The sequence below is a fragment of the Scyliorhinus canicula genome, chromosome 2, assembly GCF_902713615.1.
Source record: "Scyliorhinus canicula chromosome 2, sScyCan1.1, whole genome shotgun sequence".
Classification (NCBI taxonomy): domain Eukaryota; kingdom Metazoa; phylum Chordata; class Chondrichthyes; order Carcharhiniformes; family Scyliorhinidae; genus Scyliorhinus; species Scyliorhinus canicula.
Window position 1 is genome coordinate 262,096,841 of NC_052147.1, and position 26,466 is coordinate 262,123,306.

General features: G+C 47.1%; 1 protein-coding gene across 2 annotated transcripts; it reads right to left on the minus strand.

The window, feature by feature from the left end:
- Nucleotides 1–1,644: 1,644 nt before the first annotated feature.
- LOC119962115 (RNA-binding protein 43-like) lies at nt 1,645–23,833 on the minus strand. Of its 2 annotated transcripts, XM_038789999.1 has the most exons (4): nt 23,413–23,833; nt 15,177–15,390; nt 11,443–11,534; nt 1,645–3,929 (listed from the first exon to the last, which is right to left on the minus strand). In XM_038789999.1, the coding sequence occupies exons 2-4, from the start codon at nt 15,367–15,369 to the stop codon at nt 2,481–2,483; spliced, it is 1,734 nt and encodes a 577-aa protein (XP_038645927.1). In that variant the 5' UTR covers nt 15,370–15,390; nt 23,413–23,833; the 3' UTR covers nt 1,645–2,480. The 2 variants fall into 2 exon arrangements, with proteins under 2 accessions (XP_038645927.1, XP_038645929.1); XM_038790001.1 differs by lacking the exon at nt 11,443–11,534.
- Between the last annotated feature and the right edge of the window lie 2,633 nt (nt 23,834–26,466).

Genomic DNA, 26,466 nt, shown 5'->3' on the forward strand with positions numbered 1-26,466 from the left:
TGACATCCAGGACAGTGACAAGGTTTTGTTCAAAGATATCGCTGGATGCTGTAAAGAGGATTAGCGTACCATAGACATGACCAGAGAGAAAAATGCTTATTTCCCATCCATAGTCTGCTGATAAGTAGCTGCAGCAGATTTCCTGTGGTGCCTTTCACTTTGAGGTGGGAGATTATAGGGTTTTACCACAGCAGGGTGTTATCAATATGATGAGAAAAGTGTAACTGCAAATCCACCATTCACCGGGATGTTTGTGCTTCTAAGACTTTTAACAAATTAAAGGCACAACAAAACGACAACCACTTTGTTCTTACTCAAGGCTTGTCACTCACTGACACCGATCCCACTTCATACTGTGTTTGAATGAATCATCTGCATTTGCTATTGACAGTTTCTTGACTGCTGTATCTGGATGTGTAACAACACTGTTGCTATTGTAGATACTTTTCAGTTGATGCTGTTTGAACTGTCATGTTTATAACAAAAAAACCCACAAGGTTTGTGCAAAAACAACTATTAAACAACACAACATTACATTACAAAGCATTACAAAGAAGCTTTCTGTAATATTTCCGTGTTTTTCATCTTGCATACTATTCTTGACATTCACAATGCTAGAGTGTACAATGGGCTTTCAGAGCAACTAATAACGGCAACCTTCAGAAAATGGTACTAAATCTAGGAAAAGCAAAAACATTTTGAAAGTAGTGCAGAAGGAAGCCTTTATTGTTAGTTTTTGGATGATCTGCTTCCATAAGGACGCTGACAATTTCCCAGTGCGATCAAATCTTAGTTTCTCGACACTGCCAAACTCAAGCAGAGCTCTTTTCTGTCATCCCATACTGGATAAACAGAAAGTTCCTCCAGTTAAATATTAGAAAGATCAAACCCAGTCGTTAGTTCTTGTTACAAACTCCATTCCCTAACCACGGACTCCATTTCTTGCTCTGGGAACTGCTTAGCCCAAAACAGTCCGCAACCCCGCCCCCCCGGCGCCATATTTAACCCAAGTGAGTCGTGAGTACATATAATAATATTCATTTTTATTAGTGTTACAAGTAGGCTTACATTAAAACTGCAATGAAGTAACTGTGAAAAGCCCCTAGTCGCCATACTCCAGTGCCTTTTTGGGTACACTGGGGAGAATTTAGAATGTCCAAATTACCAACAGCACATCTTTCGGGATTTGTGGGAGGAAACCGGAGCATGGGGAGGAAACCCACGCACACACAGGGAGAAGGTGCAGACTCCGCACAGACAGTGACCGAAGCCGGGAATCGAACCCGGGACACTGGAGCTGTGAAGCAACATTGCTAACCACAGTGCCACCGTGCCGCCCCCTCAGTTCTTCAGGGTCCCTCCACTCCTCCAATTCTGACTTCTTGCAGATGCTCAATTTTAATCACTCCACCTAGACCTTTCTGCCCCTTTACCTCACTTTCCTTCTTTAAGATGCTTCTTTTTTAACAAAAATAAAATCGACCTTTGGCCAGCTTTGTAAGTTGTCTGTCCTAATATCTTCTGTGGCTTAGTGTCAAATATTATTTGAAAACACTCCCTTAGAAACACTCTATAATTGTAAATTGTTGTATACTGTATTCTTTTGAAATTTCAGTTTCTAAAAAATGGTTTCAACATGCGCAATGAATATTTAAACAGCAGGAAATTCAACTTTAATTTAATGCACGCACAGAAACAGAAATAAATTAAGATTGACATAGACATCTCTTCCTTTGCAAAAATACATTATTCAGCACAGTACAAACACAGCATTATATCCCTTACAAGAAACTTTGCAGCCTTCCAAAGCATTCACACTGGTCTGCTTTCAATGTAGTAGCTTCGAACTCAAAGGCAAGTCTTATCAGAAGGACTGCGTAGCTGCTGCTTCAGAGTTTAAGCATTACCAGCAAATTCCAAACAAAAACAAAGGCAGCAAACATTGAAACATTGGCAAAAATATTAGCAAGTCATAGATCATTGATAATTGGTAGGGCGCACAACTTATTTTTTTTTAAGTGCAGATTGAAAAACAAATTAAACGCGCGTAGAATTTCAATTCAAAATGATATGGACAGATTGGCCCCCAATTTGCCATGATTCAGAAAGCAGCACTTTCTGTGCCCAAGAATTTACACTCAATACACAAGTAGTTCAAAAGGCACTAGCCCTCCCTTGCTCTACAATGGCACCAATTTTACACACAGCATGCACCAGTCAATATCAGAAGTTAGCTGCATAGAAGCCCCAAACCTGATGATGATTCATTTATACAAGTGCGGCGAGTTCTGATTAATGGCCCATGTTCTGGTAACGGCTATAATGTACCTACTTTACAGAACCCATGCACTGGAGTTGACACCAGGGCGCACACAGCCCATGTAGTGATTGTTGGAAATGAATAGGATCTTTCCCTTGCACATACTGTATAAAAACTGTGCCATGCAGAAAAAAAAAATCAATTGCACATATTTATTCAATCAAAAATGAGGGGGCCTAGTGCTTGGAGATTTATCAAACCTTGACTCTCTGTCGTACATGGTACTCGGGCTCATCCACGATGATGCTGGCAAAGAAGATGGTCCACTGGCTAATGAACCTATGCCAGGAAATTTTCCACACTTCCCGTATGAATCATCCCTGCTCAAGGCTGTGTGGAAAACGTCAGCCTGACTGTTTACACATTGTTTTGGGCCATCTACAACTTTATTGGGCACATCAAATCTATTGGGCACATCAACTCTTTGTGTAGCTTCTGAACCTAAACGTTGGCTGGAATGATGGGAGTATCCAGTTGTATTCAGAGGTAGTGAACATTCAGCGGACGTTGAATCATGTATCACCTCCATGGTATGCGTCTCCATGTGGCGTATCGGTGGCAAAGAAGATGGTCCAATGGCTAATGAAACGACATCAGAAGATCTCCGCTTCTCGGATGAATCATCCCTGCTCGAAACTGTGTGGAAACCGTCAGCCTGACTCTTTGCATATTGACCAGAGTGGCTGTTTTGATTTAGGCTATATTCACTGTTAGTGGGCTCATCCAACCCATGTGCAACATTTGAACCTAACCTTTGGCTAGAATGATGGGGGTGTCCAGTTGTATTCAGAATGTGAGAATTCCCACTGGACACTGAATCACACATCAACTCCACAGCCTTAACCTTCTCTTCCACCTCCTTCTTGAACTGGCTGCAATGTTGAGAACTGCCGATGAGGGTCACGTACTCATCAGTAACGCGAAACAAAACCACAGGGATGCGTTGCGCAATTTCCTCGCATAAAGCCAACATTTTGTTCCGCCCTTTTCCTCCATCCAATCTAATTCTTTCACTGACTAATAATTGCTGCAGTTCACTGATTAACCTTTCTATTTCTAACTTGGCTGTCCTCAGCTGAGATGGTTTACACTGATCATGAGCTTTTTCCAGATGGAGAACAGCTATGGCTTCAATATTTGTCACCTTAGCTCTTACACAATATTTAAAGAGTACACCTTGATAGTGATGTTTACAAACCTTATCAATGTATTCAAAAATATCTGCATCTAGAATAACTGTGGATTCTCCCACAAATACAGCAGGATCCAAGGCATCACCGGCTCCATAGCTAGGTGAGGCCGCCACCCTTTGAGGCCCAGTCAACCGAGTTGCATCGTCAGATGAAAGTTTTGCAAACTTTCCGCTTGAGGCACTTGCTCCAGATTTGAACGCTGAACTCAGGGGAGGAAGTACTTCAAAGTCTCCTAACCTTCTCTGAAGTTCTTTCCTCAGCTCTTTCATTGCCGAGAAGGAGCCCTCAATGTGAAGCCTTCCGTCGGGGCAGTGGGTAAATCGTAAGCTTTTATGATTGTGTTCAAGTTCTCTTACCAACCTCGACATCTCACCAAATATTGATACGTCCAGGTCAACTGAAACCTGGGTAAAAATCTGTAAAAAGAAAAACATTTAATCTATTAGTTGTGGAGGTGCGGTCTCCATTGCAGTATAAAATAAGATGCATACATTTAGAGACCACAGGATTGGTGGTAAAGTACGGAAAGACATTTCTTATTGCAGACTATGAACCTCCAGACTTCAACTGGGTTATTCCGAGACAGGTACAGTACGATGAGGAGACAGGGAAACATGTACCAATAGAGCAGAGAATGAGCAAACACTAACCCCAGCAGTTAGTTCAGATGCTAAGTAACATAATCACAAAAGAGCACAAGGTTCAAAAGGCTGTATTCCTTTCCACTATTAAGTGACACAACTATGCTGCAGGCCTTTGTTTCAATTTACAGGTTTGGTCATTCATTTGCAGTACAGCAATAAAACTTCCCTGATAGTTCCAAGCTGGCTTTCTGGTTTTAGCACTGATAAAGATGTTACAATTGCAATGGTGGTCAATAAGCTAGATGGCTGGTTCTTGATGCGGAGTGACGCCAACAGTTCAGATTCAATTCCTATACTGGCTGAGGTTATTCACCAAGGCCTCGCCTTCTCAACCTTGCCCCTCACCAGAGGTGTGTTGACCCTCGGGTTAAATCACCACCGCCAGTCAGCACTCGCTCAAGGGGGATCTTTCACAGCTGCAATGTCAATAATGTATTTTGCAGTTGCTATGGATATGTTCCCTTCACACTGAATTGGAAAATTTAAAATGCATTAATTTGCACCAGACTTGTTTATCATAATTACAGAAAGTATGGGGCACAGAATTAAGCTTTTATCTGAGCAAGTTAAAGATTCCAAGCAGCAATGCAAGTTTTTATTTATAAATTTAGAGTACACTTCTTTTTTCAATTAAGGGGCAATTTAGTGTGGCCAATTGACCTACCCTGCACATCTTTTTGGTTTGTGGGGGTGAGACACACACAGACGCGAGGAGAATGTGCAAACTCCACACAGACAAGGTCGAGATCAAACACAGATCCTCGATGCCATGAGGTAACAGTGCTAACCACTGTGCCGCCCCATGCAATACAATTTTAGATGAAGAGGGGCAGGAGGAGATTCGTAATGGAGAGAAAGAGTGGCCTGGATCAGCTGTTCCAAACCTTCCAAACCCACGACTAAGGCCATCTAGAAGGACAAGGGTACCATATACATGGGAACACCATCTGGAAGTTCTCCTCCACGGCACTCACCATCCTGACTTGAAAATATAGCGCCGTTCCTTCACTGTCGCTGGGTCAAAATCCTGGAACCCTCTCCATAGCTCTACACCACATGGACTACAGCAGAAGTCAGTTCACCGCCATCATCTTAAGGGCAATTAGGGATGGGCAACTAATGCTGGCTTAGCCAGCGAAGGCCACATTCCAATAAAATGATTTTTTTTTTTTAAATCACAACGGCCTGTGCATATTCTCTCCATTAAAATTATTGGTGAGCTCTGCCATCTGATTTTAAAACCTTGTTACTCCACATCTCATCAGTAATCCTGGAAAAACTCAAGAGTTCTGGATACCGATGCGCAATCAATGGACACGAAAACAAAGGAGTAGTCCGAATCAAAGGCTTTAATCAGCAAGAAGTGTGCCCAGCAAGAGTACAGAAATGACCTGGCTGCTGGGGAACATGGGTTCGTATACCCGGCCTCGTAGACGGAGCTACCTTCCTCTCGACCAATGAGAATACAGAGAACACAACACTTGGGCCAATGGGCAGCGAGCCTTCTGCACCAATGGCAGCTCACACTCTCAGGTACCATAATGCCCCTAGTCATACTACCACATTCACCCCTTGTTGAAAAAGGAACCCCGGGGAGAGGGGGGGGTGTCTCTTGGGAAGACGGGGAATGAGGGCATGGGGGGGGGGGGGGGTTATCACGTGCGAGTGGGTAAGAGACTGGTAGTATGACTAGTGATGTGGGATCTTACCTCTCCAACGGTGGCTGCCCACTGGCCCGTAACTATGTACAGGGACGTGTTAGAACATGATAACTATGTACAGAATTGGACACAAAAAACGAGAGAACAAGCAAAGAAAAGTCCATTAACAGTTCAGACTCGATCAGCCGATCAGGAGCCTTGGACGTCCCCTGCAGCCTGCGGAGCTTCGCTGGAGACATTGGAGGTGCGGGCATCCGTGACTCCGGGAGCGATGATCCGGTCCTTGTGGCTGCGTCCGTACCCCTAGGCGGAGCTGGCGAGGGCCGGGCAAGGGGCGTCCGGTCCTCTAGGCGGCGCGGGTAAGGGGGTTGGCGGGCCAAGGAGGGGAGCGCCTGCCGGAAGCAGCTGGAGGGGGTCTAGTGCCGGGGGCGATGGCGGGGATCCGGCGGGTGCCAGGTCTCGTAGGGAGACCGTGTCCTGTCGGCCGTCGGGATACTCCACATACGCATACTGCGGGTTTGCGTGGAGCAGCTGGACCCTCTCGACCAACGGGTCCGACTTGTACAGCCGCACGGGTTTCCGGAGCAGGATGGGCCTGGAGGTAGCCAGCCAGATCGGGAGCAGGGTCCCGGAGGAAGACTTCCTGGGGAAGACAAGAAGGTGTTCGTGAGGCGTTTCATTAGTGGGTGTGCAAAGTAGTTGGTCTGGGAGGACCTCGTGCCAGCGGGTGATTTCTGGACCGTAGGGCCAGCAGGACGGTCTTCCGGAACGTACCGTTCTCCCTCTCGACCTGTCTGTTACCCCGGGGGTTATAACTGGTCGTCCTGCTTGAGGCAATGCCCTTGATGAGCAGGAATTGACGCAGTTCGTCACACATTAAGGAGGACCTCCTATCGCCGTGAATGTAAGCGGGGAATCCGAACAGGGAGAAAATGGTGTGAAGGGCTTTAATGATGGTGGGTGTGGTCATGTTGGGGCAGGGGATGGCAAACGGGAAGCGTGAGTACGCGTTAATCACGTTGAGGAAGTACGTGTTGCGGTTGGTAGAGGGGAGGGGACCTTTAAAGTCCATGCTGAGGCATTCAAAGGGGCGGGAAGCCTTTATCAGATGCTTTTTCGGGGCAGTAGAAGTGCAGCTTGCACTCCGCGCAGACGTGGCAGTCCCTAGTGACGGTCCTAACCTCCTCGATGGAGTAAGGCAGGTTGCTAGTCTTTACAAAGTGAAAGAAGCGGGTGACCCCCCAGGTGCAGAGGTCCGCGTGGAGGGTTCGAAGGTGGTCCACTTGTGCGTTGGCACAGGTGCCGCGGACAGGGCATCGGGAGGCTCGTTCAGCTTCCCAGGACGATACAAGATGTCGTAGTTGTAGGTGGACAATTCGATCCTCCACCGCAAGATCTTGTCGTTCTTTATCTTGCCCCTCTGTGCGTTGTCAAACATGGAAGGCCATCGACCGTTAGTCTGTGAGGAGGGTGAACCTCCTGCCGGCCAGATAGTGCCTCCAGTGTTGCACGGCTTCTATTATGGCCTGTGCTTCCTTCTCGACCGAGGAGTGGCGGATTTCGGCAGCATGGAGGGTACGGGAGAAGAAGGCCACGGGTCTGCCCGCTTGGTTGAGGGTGGCTGCCAGAGCTACATCGGATGCGTCGCTCTCGACCTGGAAGGGGAGGGACTCGTCGATAGCGCGCATCGTGGCCGTTGCGATATCCGCTTTGATGCGGCTGAAGGCCTGGCGGGCCTCCATCGACAGGGGGAACATGGCTGATTGGATGAGGGGACGGGCTTTGTCGGCGTAATTGGGGACCCACTGGGCATAATATGAGAAAAAACCAAGGCAGCGCTTGAGGGCTTTGGGGCAGTGGGGGAGGGGGAGCTCCATCAGGGGGCACATGCGTTCCGGGTCGGGGCCTATCACTCCATTACGCACTACGTAGCCAAGGATGGCTAGACGGTCGGTGCTAAACACGCATTTGTCCTTGTTGCAAGTCAGATTCAGGAGCTTTGCGGTTTGGAGGAATTTGCGGAGATTGGTGTCGTGGTCCTGCTGATCGTGGCCGCAGATGGTGACATTATCGAGATACGGGAAGGTTGCCCGTAAACCGTATTGGTTGACCATTCGGTCCATCTCCCTTTGGAAGACCAAGACCCCGTTTGTGACACCGAAGGGAACGCATAAAAAGTGGTAGAGCCGCCCGTCCGCTTCGAACGCAGTGTACTTGCGATCGCTTGCGCGGATGGGGAGCTGTCGGTAGGCGGACCTGAGGTCCACCGTGGAGAAGACCTTGTACTGCGCGATCCTGTTGACCAGGTCGGATATATGGGGAGAGGATACGCGTCCAGCTGCGTAAACCTGTTGATGGCCTGACTGTAGTCCATGACCATCCTATTCTTCTCTCCGGTCTTTACCACCAGAACATGCGCTCACCAGGGGCTGTTGCTAGCCTCGATGACCCCTTCCTTCAGAAGCCATTGGACCTCGGACCCGATGAAGGTCCGGTCCTGGGCACTGTACCGTCGGCTCCTAGTGGCGACAGGTTTGCAATCCGGGGTGAGATTTGCAAACAAGGACGGGGTATCGACCTTGAGGTTCGCGAGGCTGCAGACAGTGAGGGGAGGCATGGGGCCGCCGAATTTAAATGTTAGGCTCTGGAGGTTACACTGGAAGTCTAACCCCAGGAGTGCTGCTGCGCAGAGGTGGGGAAGGACGTAGAGTCTGTAAATTTTAAATTCTCTCCCCTGGACCATGTGGTCCACTATACAACACCCCATGATCTGTACTGAATGAGCGATTCTTTGCTTAACCAGGTAGACAGGGAGAGCGCAGCGTCTTACAGTGGTAGGGTGGACGAAACTCTCCGTGCTCCCGGAGTCCAGCAGGCAGTTTGTCTCGTGGCCGTTGAGCAATATCTTTGTTGTTGCCGTAGAGAGGGTGCGGGGTCGAGACTGGTCCAGAGTGACTGAAGCGAGTCGTGGCAGATAGTCGGAGTCTTCATCGGGCAGCGAGTAGTCACTCACGGTGTCCTCTGAGCTGATCCAAGATGGCAGTGCCCGTTGGTCGCACATGGTGGGGGGTGGACAAAATGGCGGCGCCCGTCCACTGCACGTGGCATCGGAGGCACAAAATGGCAGCGCCTGGGGGTCGCACGTGGCTTCGGGGGCGTAAAATGGCAGCGCCCAGAGGTTGCACGTGGCGTGGGGGATGGGAGCAGCAAGGTCCGCGGGCCACGGGGCCCCTGGAGAGAGAGAAGGGGGGAGTCCAGTGGTCGCTGCCCGGGACCGCAGCGACTGCCTTTGCCTGGCTGACGGATACAAAGTGGCCTTTCTACCCGCAGCCCTTGCAGGTTGCGAAACGGGCTGGGCAACGTTGTCGTGGGTGTTTCGCCTGGTTGCAAAAATAGCAGCAGGACCCCGCGATATTTTGGGGCGCCCTGCGGCGCAGGCCTGGGGGGAGTCCGAGTCCATGGAGGAGAGAGACGCTGAGTTCCACGCTGCCCAGGGGGTCGCCGCACGGTCGGGGGGGTACAAGCGTGCATTTCTGTTTGCGACATCTAGGGAGGTGGTGAGGGCCCATGCCTCCGTGAGGCTTAAGGTTTCTCTCTCTAACAGTGTCTGGCGAATCTGCGAGGACTGTATGCCTGTAATAAAGGCGTCTCGGATGAGGAGTTCAGTATGCTCAGCAGCAGACACCTGTGGGCAGCCGCAGTTCCTCCCCAGCACAAGGAGGGCACGATAAAAATCGTCCAGTGACTCACCAGGGATCTGCTGCCTCGTGGCTATTAAGTGCCGAGCGTAGACTTGGTTTACCGGCCGTATGAAGTGAGCAGGTCCATAGCCACGTCGTAACCTGTCGTGTCCTCGATGAGCATGTTTATGGCGGTGCCGACGCACGAGTGGAGGATGTGTAGTTTCTGCTCCTTCATCGGAACGTTTTCCACCGGACTAAGGTAGCCGTTGAAACAAGCCAGCCAGTGCTTAAATGTGGCTGTTGCATTCGCTGCGTGGGGGCTGAGTCGTACACACTCCGGCTTGATGCAGAGCTCCATCCTTTAAAATCTTGCTGATTAAATTGATGCGCAATCAATGGACACGAAAATGAAGGAGTAGTCCGAATCGAAGGCTTTAATCAGCAAGTGTGCCCAGCAGCAGGAGTACAGAAATTACCTGGCTGCTGGGGAACATGGGTTTTTATACCCTGCCTCGTAGGCGGAGCTACCTTCCTCTCAACCAATGAGAATACAAAGAACACAACACTTGGGCCAATGGGCAGCGAGCCTTCTGCGCCAATGGCAGCTCACACTCCCAGGTTCTGTAATACCCCAAGTCATACTGCCACAGATACTGCAGTTGGGCAGTGGTCATAAGAGTCAATACACCCAGAATTGCTCAATCTTATATAACTTTCATCAATCTCTCTGCTTGCAGACCAGGCCTCGGCCTAAATATCAGCTTCCTAAAAGTGAGCCTCTCAAAATTGAGACCAGATTTTCAGGTGTAACAGGAAATTAAGTAATTTCTCTGCTCCTTGTTTTGTCTATTTAAATTAAACATCATGGAGACGGGCTCTGTACTTTTTGGTTTGTCTCGTCAACATATTTTCTGACAGACGTATGAGCCACATTAACAAAAACAGGAAAAACCGCAGGCTCGTAAACACGCCTGAATACGTTGAATTTTGATTGTAATTTGTAAAGAAGAATATATGGTGCAAGTTCAGCGTTTTTCTGGGCACCAATGCTTATGCTGATTTACACCCACATTTTATGTTCGGGTGTCGGGTGTCTTCCATTCAGTTTGACAGGAAGTCTGGGTGTAAAATGACACTCTGCAGAATGTGCACATTTCTGGCTGCACCCGCTGTGGAAATTCCAGGTCACCGAAGGGACAAAGACTCCAAGCAGCAATACAAGGAAGACAAAGAGTAGAGGGATAACTAAAATGAACAATGCAATAGTCTTGCTCTGCATGACTGGCCGAGAGACATTAAAACAGTGGTAAGCAATCTTATTTTCAATTTAAATTCTTCTGATAAAGGGTGCCATAAAAGCGGATATCACACAAGAGGTCCATTGCACACAAAACACCATTAAAACCAAATAACAACATCTCCTCGGAGCGTTTGCAAAGACGGTCACAAATTAAGATTTGCTGTACAAGTTAAGTCTGTAAATAATTTTTCTTTCTTATTTCATGACATCCGTGCTCTTCAATCAAACTAAAGCCTAGTTTCGTCTATGATGTTAAATAGTGACAAATAACTGTTTTTTAAATTGCACCTTTAAATGTAGGAAAACAACTGAAGGTGCTTCAAACAAGTTATTCTAATTTGTAGCTAAACTCTTGTTCAAAGAAGCAATTGAAGAGTGAGGAAGAGGGGTTTAGGGAGGATATTCCAAAGTGAGGGCCCGAGATGACTACAGGCACAGCTGTGAATGATAAAGATAAAAAGGTACAGATGTCAGAGTTGAAGTCTTGGACTGTTGTAAAGCTGATGCACAGATAAGCGGGAGGGGATGAATATGGTTTAGTGAGGCCATGGAGGGTTTTGAGTAAAAGGATGAGAATGTTAAATCAAGGTGTTGGGAGGACCAGAAGCCAAGGTGGCTCACTCTCAGCAGCACACACTTACTTCCACATTATTCTGTGAAACTTTCAATGGATATTTCATTGGGAGTTGTTTGTCTTCAAGCACTTGCTCCTTTCTCAGCACACTGTTCACGACTTGAAAACAAAAGTTTGCATTTTTTACCACAACAAATACCCTTTTAAAATCACATTATTACTTCAGCAGTATCGTGTTAAATAGTGAAAAATTTATTTTTTAAATTGCACCTGGTGCTTCACACAGAGGCAATGGCGTATTGTTTTTGTCACTGGGCTACTAATCCAGAGACTCTGGGTAATGCTCTGGCAAATGATGAAATTTGAATTCAATAAAAATCTGCAATTACAAAGTCTAATGACAATCATCAAACCATGACCGATTGTTGTAGAAATCCATCTGGTCATTAATGGTCTTTAGAGAAGGAAATCTAGGGCAGCACGGTGGCGCCGAGGTCCCAGGTTCGATCCCGGCTCTGGGTCACTGTCCGTGTGGAGTTTGCACATTCTCCCCATGTTTGCGTGGGTTTCGCCCCCACATCCCAAAGATGGGCAGGCTAGGTGGATTGGCCACGCTAAATTGCCCCTTAATTGGAAAAAATGAATTGGGCACTCTAAATTTATTTTTTTTAAAAGAGGAAAAAAAAAAGAGAAGGAAATCTACCAAACTTACCTGATCTGGCCTACATGTGACTCCAGAGCCACAGCAATGTAGTCGACACTTAACTGCCTTCTGAACAGGCCTAGAAAACCACTCAGTTCAAAGGCAATTAGCCCAGCAACACCCACACCCAATGAATAATAAAACAAATGACAGAAAATATTGACGAAATATCTCAGGCGTCAATGAGGTAAAGAGGTGGCCAGGATGAGGTGTCAAGCTGCAACACGAGTCTTGCCAGCGTTTAGTCAAGACGCCATCTTGGTAAAGTAATTGAAGCTTGTGTTAGCAATAGCTGCCCGGATAAATGTTAAAGAGCTGACTGGCAATTTAATTGCCTGCTGGCTCCCGCAAGAGGCTGCATGTCATTTTGGTGGCTGACACTTGATTTAACTACCTCTCGTAACAATGGCCAGCGAAACTGGAGTAAAGATGTGAATGCTGGGAATTTCTAGCACTACTTAAAATGATAGGTGCATCTTCCACTATCCCGCTTGCTGCTGGAGGTTTGAAGAGGATTTTTGAAACAAATCAGAGGGGACTTTGTAAAATAAACATTCCTAGAATGTTGGTGAAGTCTTTTTAAAGTCTCTCCGAGGACTCAGAGTAGTGAGTGCTGTGCTATTCTACCTCAGTGAACTCCTACTGAGTCATCAGGGGAAAGGGAGTGTTTGCTCTGGCATCTTGCTAGAGGGCCTCCTTGACCAACAAATGGAAGGAGGCCATGAGACGACTCAAAGCAGCGCCAGTTGCTTCAGCAGAGAGAGACAGACAGGAGGGGGAAGGTGGATTCCATTCTTTTGCAGGAAATCCTTCACCGTCTGGAGCTCCTCTACCAGCACCTCCAGGCCCACATGCAAGAGAGAAACTGTATGCCCTCTTACTCGGTCCCTGAGCCAACCTGCAATCTGCTGCTCTCTGTCAGCCAGAGAACTCAACACCTTCAGTGGAAGTGTGTGCAAGGAGCCCTGCTTGGCAGAAATTCTGTCACAGGTGTCTGTTTTAGCACCTCCGGGCAATTAGGACCAACATTCTGTGCTAAATCCACATTTTCAGACTTGCCTTATTAGAACAGCATCTGCCTTTCATCCAAATAAACTCTACTTTTTCTCAGAGTTTTTGTGCAGTAAATAATTCATACTTCTCCATAGAATATGCTGCCCAGATCAAAAAGTACATAAGAACTCCTCAAACCCCATTGAATGGCCACAAATTACCTGAGCAATGGGCAGGTAATGCCTACTCTAGATCAGTGTCAACCTACAGGCACAATCGGTGATGCTGACTGCAAGGTGTATTTACAGGTAAATCCCATTTTTACGAAATGGGTCAGGGCCGAGTTCATTCTGTAAAAACAATTTTCCTTAAAACAGGTATTGTGTAATTCACCCTTAGAATTATGGTAAAACAATCAGCGAACAGCCATATGCTCAAAAAAACAAAAGGATTTATTTCACAATGTAGGACCATACACAAAAACAAAGAGGAATCGCCAAATGATTAAACAAAATAATTTCCACGCGGGAACGCTTCAGCCTAATCGACTGAAAAAAAAACCCAAATAACTCACTTTCATTCCAAAATACCGGCATTTCCGGTAGATTGGCATGACATTAACTTGGGATTTACCTGTACACATACATCTGTAAGACCACATAGCAAGGGCCTCAAAAAATGAACAATTTCCTTATCAGAAGTGTAATTGAAATGGGAAACAAAGATACATTATGAATACAATATTTCCCATAACACAACTCAGACTGTCCTGCCTTTCGCACTGAATGCAATGAACGTAAAAACGGAGGAGTGATGTGAGAAATGTGTTTTCACACAGTGAGTGGTTTGGGTCTGGAATGCACTGCCTGGAAGTGTGGTGGAGGCAGGTTCGATCGAGACATTCAAGGGGGCATTAGATGGTTACTTGGCTAGAAACAATGTGCAGGGGTATGGGGAAAAGGCAGTGGTACGGCACTAAGTCATAATGCACATTTGGAGAGATGATGCAGACATGATGGGCCAAATGGCCTCCTTCTGCACCGTAACAATTCTGTGATTCTTTGAGTTCTGTCAATCGGATGTGGCCTGATCTGTAACGTAATAAATTCACGTGAGTCACACACTTTTGGCATTATTATCCAGTGACACATGCAGCTGCACCATTCTATCTCTGTAGGATCAGGTTCAAGGCCTGTGTACTGAGTCGGCTTCCACGTGGGCTTTTCTCCTGTGGCTCAACTCAGTACAAAGTGCAGCAGACACATCAACAATCTGAAAGACGGTTTTATTTTCTACAAGCTTGCATTCATGTACAAGAGAGACAAGACCTGGATCACTGCCAAGATCTTTCTACAGATCTGGATAGCTGCCAAGATCCTTCTACAGAACAAAGACACAAACTCAGTACATATACAACTTTCAAAAATCAATAGCCCTTCCCAGTTGGATGCAATCCAATCCCTGAAGCTGCTATGTTTAAACTTATCCAATAGAATTGCAAGCAATGTTCAAACTTCACCCAATAGAATTGCAAGCAATGTTTAAACTTCACCCAATAGAATTGCGAGCAACCCATGATGGATCCTCACCCTGACAGCTATGTACAATCTCAGCACCTTGTGCTCATTGTTTGTGAGAAACAGGTCAACAGAAGCAGCATCCTGGATTGTTTCATAAAGACAGGATATCAAAAGTGACGTCCTTTTGGTCAAGTTAGCTATCCTAAAGCCCATTTGATTACTTTTTACTGCTATGTCCTAAAAATACATGTTTAATGGTTAATAATGATTACTCAGTCCACTCCCTTTAATTCATCTCAATCCTTAATAAAGTAACTTATGTAAAACTACTCTAGTGGCATGTTAGCTATTCAGTTTTAAGGGGTATCATCACTGAACCCCCCTCCTCCTTCAATCTCCAGATGGATTTTCTCCACAAGCAGTAGATCCTTACATTGATGCCTGCAACATCACTAATGTACTCTAAAGAAAATTCACTTTGCCATGACTCTGGTGGGCAACAGACACCATGGATAACTCAAGGTGTTTCTGTGAAGTGGAGATCTATCATACAGTGATAATATTTTCATGGTTTTGAAAAGTTACCTTCCTCCTTTTCAAAGGTGACATAAGCAATGCCGGGTTCATCCGCGGGATACATGACACTTTCCACTTCACCTCCGCTATTCCTCGGCCTCAAGAAGTGAATGGTCAGTTTGTCATTCATCACAGTGCTAGGAAGAATATCCTCGGGGAACCCTGACACAGCGATAGTCCTCTCTGTCCAGTTTGATCCCATTCTCTCGGGGGGACCAAGACACTGCGAAGATAGAAGAAGCCATATTTAAAAATAATCTTTATTATTGTCGCAAGTAGGCTTACATTCACACTGCAATGAAGTTACTGTGAAAATCCCCGAGTTGCCACACTCCAGCGCCTGTTCGAGTGCACAGAGGAAGAATTCAAAAGTTCAATTCACCTAACAAGCATGTCTTTTAGGACTTGTGGGAGGAAACCAGAGCACCCGGAGGAAACCCACGCAGACACAGGGAGAATGTGCAGACTCCCCACAGACAGTGACCCAAGCCGGGAATCGAACCTGGGACCCTGGCGCTGTGAAGCGACTGTGTTAATCACTGTGCTACCGTGCCACCCTCACTGTGATGCAAAAAGCAGATCACCTCAGAGCTGACTCACACTTCATTAACAGCTGCTGTCATGAACTACTCACAATTTACAATTAAATGCTGCTCACAAGTGTTTTGTCACGCAGTGAGATTTGTGACCAAAAACTAATCACAGAAGATGATAAAAGTTGGACATTTTTGAACCATGGTTAAAGATTTGCCTGTCTCGAATATGTTGTGTTGTTATCCTTACACGTGGTCAGCTCTCTTAACAATACTGAATTTGATTGGTTATTATTGGACAGTAAGGTATGGATCAGCCAGACCCATTCTGAAGATATCCTTGCAAACCACAAATGGACAATCCACTTCCTCGGCCCTCACAATCCCTCTATTCATGTCCACTTACCATGATAAAGCGCTGCTTTAATCATGATCAACCGCACCCGCTCCACCCACCCAAACATTCCGAACCTTTCACCTCCCACCCACCCAAACATTCCCGACCCTTTCAGCTCCCACCCACCCAAACATTCCCGACCCTTTCACCTCCCACCCACCCAAACATTCCCGACCGCACCAGCTCCCACCCACCCAAACATTCCCGACCGCATCAGCTCCCACACACCCAAATTTTCCTGGTCATACCAGAGCCCCCCCGCCCAAACATTCCTAACCGCACCGCCCCCAACTCAAACATCCCGACCACACCAGCACCCACCTCACCCAAACATTCCTGACACACAGCACCCACTCATGATTTCCTGACCGCAACACCCCCCCCCACCCAAAACATTACCGAGCACCTCCAGCATCCCAAACGAAACATTCCCAACCGCCCCCACTCAAACATTCCCAACCCCCCTCACCCAAAACATTCCTAACCGCCCCCACCCAAAACATTCCCAACCGCCCCCACCCAAAACATTCCCAACCGCCCCCACCCAAAACATTCCCAACCGCCCCCACCCAAAACATTCCCAACCGCCCCCACCCAAAACATTCCCAACCGCCCCCACCCAAAACATTCCCAACCACCCCCACCCAAAACATTCCCAACTACCCCCACCCAAAACATTCCCAACCGCCCCCACCCAAAATATTCCCAACCGTCCGCACCACATCTCCAGATGTTTCCAATGCTCTCCTCACTGCCATCCACTCTACAATAACCTAATTCATACTGACAAAAACCTGCCCAGCTGACCATTTCCAAACACCACTGGCTCTTTCTTCCTCAATCCACTGGCTTCAAAATTCTCATCCTCAGCTTCAGATTCCTCCATCGTCTCTCTGATACTCGCCATTGCAATCTCCTCAAGTCCAACATTGTATGTTTCCCCCATCTCTCGGCTCTACCATCAATGACAGAATCTTTATTTAGCTGACCCCATGCCCTGGAACCCCGTCCCTATAACCTCTCTCTGACAATGCTTTGATTACTTCCTCCAATGTTCCTACAAATTCTTCTGAGTGGTAATCTCACAGTTTATGTGGTTTGCTACATAAAAGACACACTATCAATACAAATTATCACAGCACTTACAGTTGAAATGCTTTCAAAACATTTGATTTGTGGACTGATTTATTGATCATGCAATAGGCTTTGTTGATAAGTTGGTGGCATGTAACATTTTTTGTTCCCTTATTCATTGGCCTAACAAAATATCCACTTTACAACATCCAGTGAGCAGGAAGCAATGTCTGTACAGGTAAGAACGTAGCATCTCTCTCAGTTATTACTGTATCATCACTTATGATTCAAAATTACACTCAATATCCCCCACTGTTGCCAGCAATTATTTTGGAAATGATTCCAGTGTATCCATATTATAGGTCGGTGCTTTTTCCAAGATAATAAGTTAGAGAAAGAAAAGCACCAATAAATTGAAACCTTTCGGCACTTCATGTACTTTTGTTTATTGGGGAACTTCTATTAAAACTTTGGCAAGAAAGCTTTAAGCAGTGATTCCCAAATTTAAAATTAATCTTGCTGTGACCATATTTTGATACTTGGATGATAGGAGCAGGAGGAGGTCTTTTGGCCCTTCGAGCCTGCACTGCCATTTATCACAATCATGGCTGATCATCCAACTCAATAGCTAATCCTGCTTTCTCCCCATAACCTTTGATCCCATTCGCCCCAAGTGCTATATCTAGCTACCTCTTGAATATATTCAATGTTTTAGCATCAACTACTTCCTGTGGTAATGCATTCCACAGGCTCACCGCTCTTTGTGTGAAGAAATGTCTCCTCCTCTCTGTCCGAAATGGCTTATCCTGAATCCTCAGGCTGTGACGCGTGGTTCTGGACACACCCACCATTGGGACATCTTCCCTGCATCTACTCTGTCTAGTCCTGTTAGAATTTTAAAAGTCTCGATGAAATCTCCCCTCATTAACTCCAGCGAGAACAATCCTAACCTAGTCAATATCTCCTCATATGACAGTCCCGCCATCCCTGGAATCAGTCTGGTAAACCTTCGCTGCACTCCCTTAAGAGAAAGAACATCCCTCCTCAGAAAAGGAGATTAAAATTGCACGCAATATACTAGATGTGGATCCCAAAGAAGGTACTGCAAAAAACAAAATCCAGGGGGGGGGTCGAGCCCTCCCAAACCTACAATTCTACCACTGGGCGGCGACGGCCAAGCGAATAAGGGGATGGATCAAGGAGCCAGAAGCCGAGTGGGTGTGCACGGAAGAGGCTTCCTGCAAGGGGACCTCCCTCCAGGTCCTCGCCACGGCGGCACTCCCATCCCCACCCAAAAAACACTCCATCAGCCCGGTGGTGATAGCCACCCTCCAGTCCTGGATCCAACTACGGCAGCAATTTGGCCTGACCAAAATGTTAGACAAAGCTCCCATCTGCAGCAACCATGGATTCACACCAGCGCTGACTGACGCCGCCTTTAATAAGTGGGGACAGGACAGAGGGACACTGACAGTCAGGCACCTATACACGGACAGCAGGATGGCGTGGATGAACTGACAGAGAAATTCCAGCTAGTCAGGCGGAACGAGCTAAGGTACCTGCAACTCAAAAACTTGCTGTGAAAGGAGACAAGGACGTATCCACAACTGCCACGAGAGACATTATTGGAAGAGTTACTGGACGCAAGCATCCTAGATAAAGGGAACTGTAGCGACAAGTATGACCAACTGGTAGAAGGGGCCGACACCGTACTGGACGCAACAAGAAAGAAATGGAAGGAAGACCTGGGGATTGAAATAGGGTGGGGACTCTGGAGCGAAGCACTGCATTAGGTCAACTCCAACCCCACGTGCGCAAGGCTCAGCCTGACACAACTAAAGTGGTACATACAGCCCACTTAACAAGAACTCGTATGAGTAGGCTCTTCCCGGAGGTGGAGGATAGATGTGAACGGTGCCAAGGAGGCCTGGCCAACCACGCCCACATGTTCTGGTCTTGCCCCAGACTTGCGGGGTACTGGACAGCCTTCTTTGAGGCAATGTCCAAAGTGGTGGGAGTGAGGGTGGAGCCATGCCTGAAAGTGGCGGTCTTCGGGGTTTCAGACCAGCCAGATCTATTCCTGGGGAGAAGGGCGGACGCCCTTGCCTTTGCCTCCCTGATTGACCGCCGTAGAATCCTGTTCAGCTGGCAGTCAGCAGCACCACCCAAAGCTGCAGACTGGCTGTCTGACCTCTCAGAATCCCTCCAAATGGAGAAAATCAAATTCGCCATCCGAAGGACAGACAACGGCTTCCACAGAACATGGAGCCACTCACCCAATTGTTCCGGGACCCGTTTGTAGTCAGCGAACAAACAGAAGAATAGCCAGGTAGCTAAGAACCAGGGGAAAGTAGCCGAGGCGAGGGAGGGAGGGATAGACCGAGAGGTGGATAGCAGCTAAACATAAGAGAAAAGAAAGGCAAACCACAGGAGAGGTGGGGGGGAAAGGGAGCAGAAGAGCGAGGTGAAGTTGGGAAGAGGGAGGAGACAGCGAACAATAGAGGGGAACCAGTGAGGTGGGGGGGGGAGGCAAGGGAATGACAGCCGGAAGGACGGCACAGGAAACAATAACAAACTTGGCGTCTACAGGAGCAGAGAACAAGGAAAATCCGGACGAGACGGGACATATGGCTGAAGCGGAGGTTATCGCGAGACAAAAACGGGAGCGAAAACCATCCGGGAGAAGCAAGCGACAACACCAACACCAGATCCATACGCGTATTGCCCTCTGTAATTTTTCTGTAATTGTTTCCCCGGCGCCCAAATGTATATGTACCCCCCCACCCCCACCCCCAAACAGATGCCTACTTATGTGCTAAAAACAATATTGCCAATTGTACAGAACTGCTGTTGTTGAGCTAGCACATAATACCCTACCAGTTATTTTATTCTAACTTTTTTTGTTGTTTGTTTTGTTTTTTGTGCGTGTTCCCTTCCCTTCTATGTATGTATATACACACACACACACATATATATGTATTCTATTTTGTGTACATAACGGTAAAAATAGGATTTATGACCATTTGGAAAGATGCGGCTTAATCCGGGATAGTCAACACGGATTTGTGAAGGGTAAGTCATACCTCACAAATTTGATTGAATTCTTTGAGGAGGTAACTAAGTGTGTAGATGAAGGTAGAGCAGTTGATGTTGTACACATGGATTTTAGTAAGGCGTTTGATAAGGTTCCCCATGGTCGGCTCATGAAGAAAGTAAGGAGGTGTGGGATAGAGGGAAATTTGGCCAATTAGATAAGTAACTGGCTATCACATGAAATGAAATGAAAATCGCTTATTGTCACAAGTAGGCTTCAAATGAAGTTACTGTGAAAAGCCCCTAGTCGCCACATTCCGGCGCCACAGGATTGTGGTGGATGGAAAATTTTCAGACTGGAGACCAGTTACCAGCGGTGTACCACAGGGATCAGTGCTGGGTCCTCTGCTATTTGTGATTTTTATCAATGACTTGGAGGAGGGGGCTGAAGGGTGGGTCAGTAAATTTGCTGATGACACCAAGATTGGTGGAGTAGTGGATGAGGTGGAGGGCTGTTGTAGGCTGCAAAGAGACGTTGATAGGATGCAGAGCTGGGCCGGAAAATGGCAGATGGAGTTTAACCCTGATAAGTGAGAGGTGATTCATTTTGGTAGAAAAAATTTGAATGCGGATTACAGGGTCAATGGCAGGGTTCTGAGGAATGTGGAGGAACAGAGAGATCTTGGGATTCATGTCCACAGATCTCTGAAGGTTGCCACTCAAGTGGATAGAGCCGTGAAGAAGGCCTATAGTGTGTTAGCGTTTATTAACGGGGGCTTGAGTTTAAGAACCCCGGGGTTATGCTGCATGACCCTGGTGAGACCACATTTGGAGTATTGTGTGCAGTTCTGGTCACCTCATTCTAGGAAGGATATGGAAGCATTGGAAAGGGTGCAAAGAAGATTTACCAGGATGGGGCTGGTTTAGCTCACTGAGCTAAATCGCTGTTTTAAAGCAGACCAAGCAGGCCAGCAGCACGGTTCGATTCCCGCACAAGCCTCCCTGGACAGGCGCTGGAATGTGGCGACTAGGGGCTTTTCACAGTAACTTCATTGAAGCCTACTCATGACAATAAGCGATTTTCATTTTCATTTTTCATGCTGCCTGGTTTGCAGGATAGGTCTTATGAGGAAAGGTTGAGGGAGCTAGGACTTTTCTCTTTGGAGCAGAGGAGGATGAGAGGCCTTAATAGAGGTTTATAAGATGATGAGGGGGATAGATAGAGTGGACGTTGAGAGACTATTTCCTTTGGTGGATGTAGCTGTTACAAGGGGGCATAACTATAAGGTTCAGGGTGGGAGATATAGGAGGGATGTCCGAGGTAGGTTCTTTACTCAGAGAGTGGTTAGTGTCTGAAATGGACGTCCTGCTGTGATAGTGGAGTTGGACACTTTAGGAACTTTCAAGCGGTTGTTGGATAGGCACATAGAGCACATCACAATGACAGCACATCACAATGACAGGGAGTGGGACAGCTTGATCTTGGTTTTGGACAATGCTCGGCACAACATCGAGGGCCGAAGGGACTGTTCAGTGCTGTACTGTTCTATACTTTGTTCAAAAACCCAATAAAAAAACATTTATATTAAAAAAAATGTTCTAGGTGTGGCCTCACCAAGGGCCTGTATAATTCCAAAACACATGCCTGCTCCTGTACTCGAAACCTCTCGCAACGAAGACCAACATACCATTAGCCTTCTTTACCGCCTGCTGCACCTGCATGCTTACCTTCAGCGACTAGTGCACTAGGACACCCAGGTCCCGCTGCACACTCCCTTCACAGATGTGGCAACCTCAACATGAAAGTTGGGGGGGTTGGTGGGAGTGTAGATTAAGAGGAGTGGGGGGCAGAAAGAGTTGTTGAAGGATTGGGGAGCAAGAGAAGACTCTGGGGAATGGGGAAGAGTTGTTAACCAGAAGGAAGGAGTTTGAACACTGGGGTACAGGCAAACAAACCTTGCACAGCTCCAGTTGGTGTCAGCAATCGAGCCTCGGATCTCATTGCATTAGGACGCATCCACCACCAAACTAAATCATGTGGATTTGGATGGGCTTCACAGCCAATCCCAGGACTGTCAAATACCAGTTTCCAGAACCTTCCATTGCCGCCTCAGAGGAGCAAGCACAATTCTTCACGGCTGTTAGTTTGGGAACCCCTGCTTTCAGCGCAGTGGATTTAACTGTAGGTTTACATGGACACTGCATCTTAATAAATATTATTTAAAAACAGAATCACAGAACAGTTGCAACACCGAGAAGGCTGATCGTTCTGTTATGTCCCTGTCAGCTTTGTGCAAGAACTCAGCTGGTGCCACTCCCCCCTCCCATCCCACCCTGTCACTGTAGCCCTGTAAATCTTACATTTATATAACCCCGTTCAAAATGCCAGGATGCTCCAAAACACTTTTACAGCCAAAGTAGTATTTTTGAAGCTTAAATCATTGTTGGAAAATTGGCAGCCACATTTCTGCACAGCAAGCTCCCACAAGACAGCAACGTCAGTGACCTGATAACCTGCATGTTGGGATGTTGAGGAAGGGGTTCAACACTGGAGATGATAACTTCAATGCTCTTTGAAATTGTGTCAGGGAATGTTTTACACCCACACACACCACAGCATAGGGCCTCGGTTTAACAGCCCATCCAGTGAAGCACTCCCTCAAGTTTTGATCTGGAGTGTCAGCCCAGACTGTTGTGCCGGAGTCCCTCGGAGTTGGACTTGAACTTTTACTTTTCTCACTCAGAACCGAGCCACGTCTGGCACTTAAGGGTTAAGTTCTGGAAGCACTTGGTTAAATAGCAAGACAAACTTTACAGGGCCGGTTGAGAAAGAGCGAGTGAGTGAGGCTAATTAGATAGCTCTCCCAAAGAGGCAGCACGGGCGCCATGGGCCGAAAGGCCGCATTGTGCGCTATATATTATGATAAAATTCTCTGAACGCCATAGCCAATTACAATGAAGCACCGAAAGCGAAAGTAGAAACACACTTCGACGGCTGAGCTGAAAGGTCAAAAGCTATTTTCAGAAAAGTCACCCCGTGTGTGTAAATAATGTTCGGCTCTAATCTCAACACCGCAAAGGAGTTTACAGCCGGCTCAGAGCCTTTCCTACGGTTCTGTTTGTATGTGTTGTGTTAAACTGGACTCGAGTATGTTGTTAGGTGCCGCCTGGTTCCCCCATCCCCCCCCCCCAGACTGAACATACTCACCGGCTGTGCCCACAACTTCCGCCAGCTTTCAGCTGAAACCCCCCCCGCCCCTGCCCTGCTCGGTGGCAGCGCTTCACTCAGTCAATTCCTAAACGCCGCTTCTCCCCCCCCCCCCCCTCTCCTGCAGCGCCGTGGAGGCTGGGACAGGCAGAGGTACTGAATCCTCCCGGTCCTGCAGCACGCTCTGCTTACGATCTGTTCCAGGAAGTAGTTAAGAACGAGCCTCGATCAGAGGTAATATTCCTCGCCATTGCATTCGAGAGAAAGTCTGGAAATGGCTGCAATTGGGAAATTAACCTACTACAGAGAGTTGTAAACACAGTCCAGTCCATAATGTGGTGACATGCATGCAGGCAAATCTAAGTATAACTGTACGTAGTTGTACCAATGTATATAATAGCACTGCTGCTACTGACCAACACTTGTAGCGACAGTTATGACCTCCTGCCAGCAGATGGAACCAGACACCCATTCTGACATGTATAGGGGGAGAAATGGGAGATGGGCACTTGGTAGTAGGATGGACAAGAGGACAGTCAGCCTCCTCCTTACTTGCACAGTAATGTAGACGGAGTTGTTTGTACATAGAAATGTATAAGAGCACAAGACATAGGAGCAGAATTAGGCCACTCGGCCATTGAGTTTGCCCAGCCATTCAATCATGGCTGATATTTTTCTCGTCCCCATTCTCCTGCCTTCTCCCCATAACCCCTGATCCCCTTGTTAAACAAGAACCTATCTATCTGTCTTAAAGACACTCCATGATTTGGCCTCCATAGCCTTCTGCAGCAAAGAGTTCCACAAATTTACCACCCTCTGGCTGAGGAAATTCCTCCTCATCTCTGTTTTATAGGATTGTTCCTTTAGTCTGAGATTGTGTCCTTTGCTTCTAGTTTTTCCTACAAGTGGAAACATCCTCTCCACATCCACTCTATCTTGGCCTTGCAGTATCCTGTAAGTTTCAATAAGATCACCCATTCATCCTTCTAAACTCCGAGTACAGACCCAGAGTCCTCAACCGTTCCTCATACGACAAGCTCTAAATTCCAGGGATCATTCTGGTGGACCTCCTCTGGACCCTTTCCAAGGCTAGCACGTTCTTCCTTAGATACGGGGCCCAAAACTGCTCACAATACTCCACATGTGGTCTGACCAGAGCTTATACAACCTCATAAGTACATCCCTGGCCTTATATTCTAGCCCTCTCGACATGAATGCTAACATTGCATTTGCCTTCGTAACTGCTGACTGAACCTGCACGTTAATCTTAAGAGAATCTTGAACAAGGACTCCCAAGTCCCTTTGTGTTTCTGATTTCCTCAGCATTTCCCCATTTAATATCAGTTTAATGCCTGGCCTGTGCCAGATTAGTTGGTATAACCAGGCCTACAATAAATGGACTTTAGCTTTCCAATGCATCGTGCTATAAACTTGTGATCTCTAATCTCGAACCCACAGCACTACTCTGGGTCTCTGGTTTACTAATCCAGTGAAAATACCACTACGCCACTGTCTCTCCGAGGCAGTGTCTCCAGTGTCCACGTGACCATCCGGTCCACATCGTCCCCGTTTAAGTTGGAACAATCGATCGTAAGGTGATGTAACAGTCTGAGAGAACAGCCCCCAGGCGTAAATGATTTAAACATACAAAGTTCAACAGGGCCAACAGTACATAACTACTTACATTGTGCAAAACACTGATTAGGTTGCTGCAGCTGGCAGGTAGCTCCCCACCCCCCCCCCCCCCCCCCCCCCCGCCTTTTATAAAAGAAGGTCCATTTGCAGGCTCGCTCATCACATACTCCTTGAACTTTGCACTTGGTTTACGCAGGGGCCCTGAATGTGTGATTGTGCCAGTTGTGCTTGAGATGCCCTTGGGCTACTGGCATCAGGGGTCTTGCAGTGTACCCAGTGCAGGGCTTGTCCCGCTGACCTCTGGAGGAGCCTCTATTTCTTTTGGTGTAGGGTACCTGGATTGCAGGTGGAACACTGTGGTGGTTGATGGTGCTGGTTCCGCTGCCTACAGTAGATGACGGTGGTTTCTTACAGAATGAGGATCGTCTGAGGAGAATGCACAGCTGTTTGACTGTAGGGACTGGCTGCTTACCACCACCAGTTTATCATGGCTGTGTGTGTGGTCTGGATACTAACCATTTGACCAGGTTCTAAAGGGCAGTGTGTGCGAGAATTGTAATCATAATACCTCTTTCCCTTTCATCACTGCTTGATGAGGGTGGCACGCAAGTTGGTTTTGACCTTCGGTTGCACGGTAGCACAGTGGGTAGCACAGTTGCTTCATAGCTCCAGGGTCCCAGGTTCAATTCCCGGCTTGGATTACTGTCTGGTACGGAGTCTGCACATTCTCCCTGTGTCTGCGCGGGTTTCCTTCAGGTGCTCCGGTTTCCTCCCACAAGTCCCGAAAGACATGCTTGTTAGGTGAAATGGACATTCTGAATTCTCCCTCTGTGTATCTGAACAAGCGCCAGAGTGTGGCGACTTGGGGATTTTCACAGTAACTTCATTGCAGTGTTAATGTAAGCCTAAGTGTGATAATAATAAAGATTATTATTATTCCTGCATCATCATCTTGTAGCAGCACTGCTCCTACCCCCAGGTCACTGGCATCTGTCGCCATTTTAATGGTCCAGAAATGTCCGAGGCGGCCAGCACCAGTTCACCCACAGACATGGCCTTCAATCGCTCAAACTCTACTTGTCTTTCTGTGGACCACAGCAGCTTTGTTTCTTTTCACATGTCCAACATGCATTGTATTTTAGTCGCTAACTGAGCCAGCCTCTGTAGTTTTAGTTGAGACGGATGTGGTTGTACTGTTTCAAAGTTTTTATGTCTACATCATGAATAGCTAACTGAGTGCCCCCTGCTGTTTCTCTACAACTCCACCTAGACTCTTTCAGTATCTTTATTATATCTCTCGTGCAATGCAGTCAGTCTTTTCTGATTGTCCAATGAATGTTCATCCAAATTTTGAGGATCTTCTGCAGCCAAACGACAAACAGTATTGTCAATGCTGAGGGAAATATTTGATTCACTTTT

Bases quoted from the DNA above. Each gene is read 5' to 3' on its own strand.
- LOC119962115 (XM_038789999.1), bottom strand. From the start codon at position 15,369: ATGGGATCAAACTGGACAGAGAGGACTATCGCTGTGTCAGGGTTCCCC. The intron at 11,535-15,176 runs GTAACTTTTCAA...TTTGTTTTCAAG, and splicing joins CACCTTTGAAAAGGAGGAAG to TCGTGAACAGTGTGCTGAGA. The intron at 3,930-11,442 runs GTAAGTGTGTGC...TTCTTTTTACAG, and splicing joins TTTCACAGAATAATGTGGAA to ATTTTTACCCAGGTTTCAGT.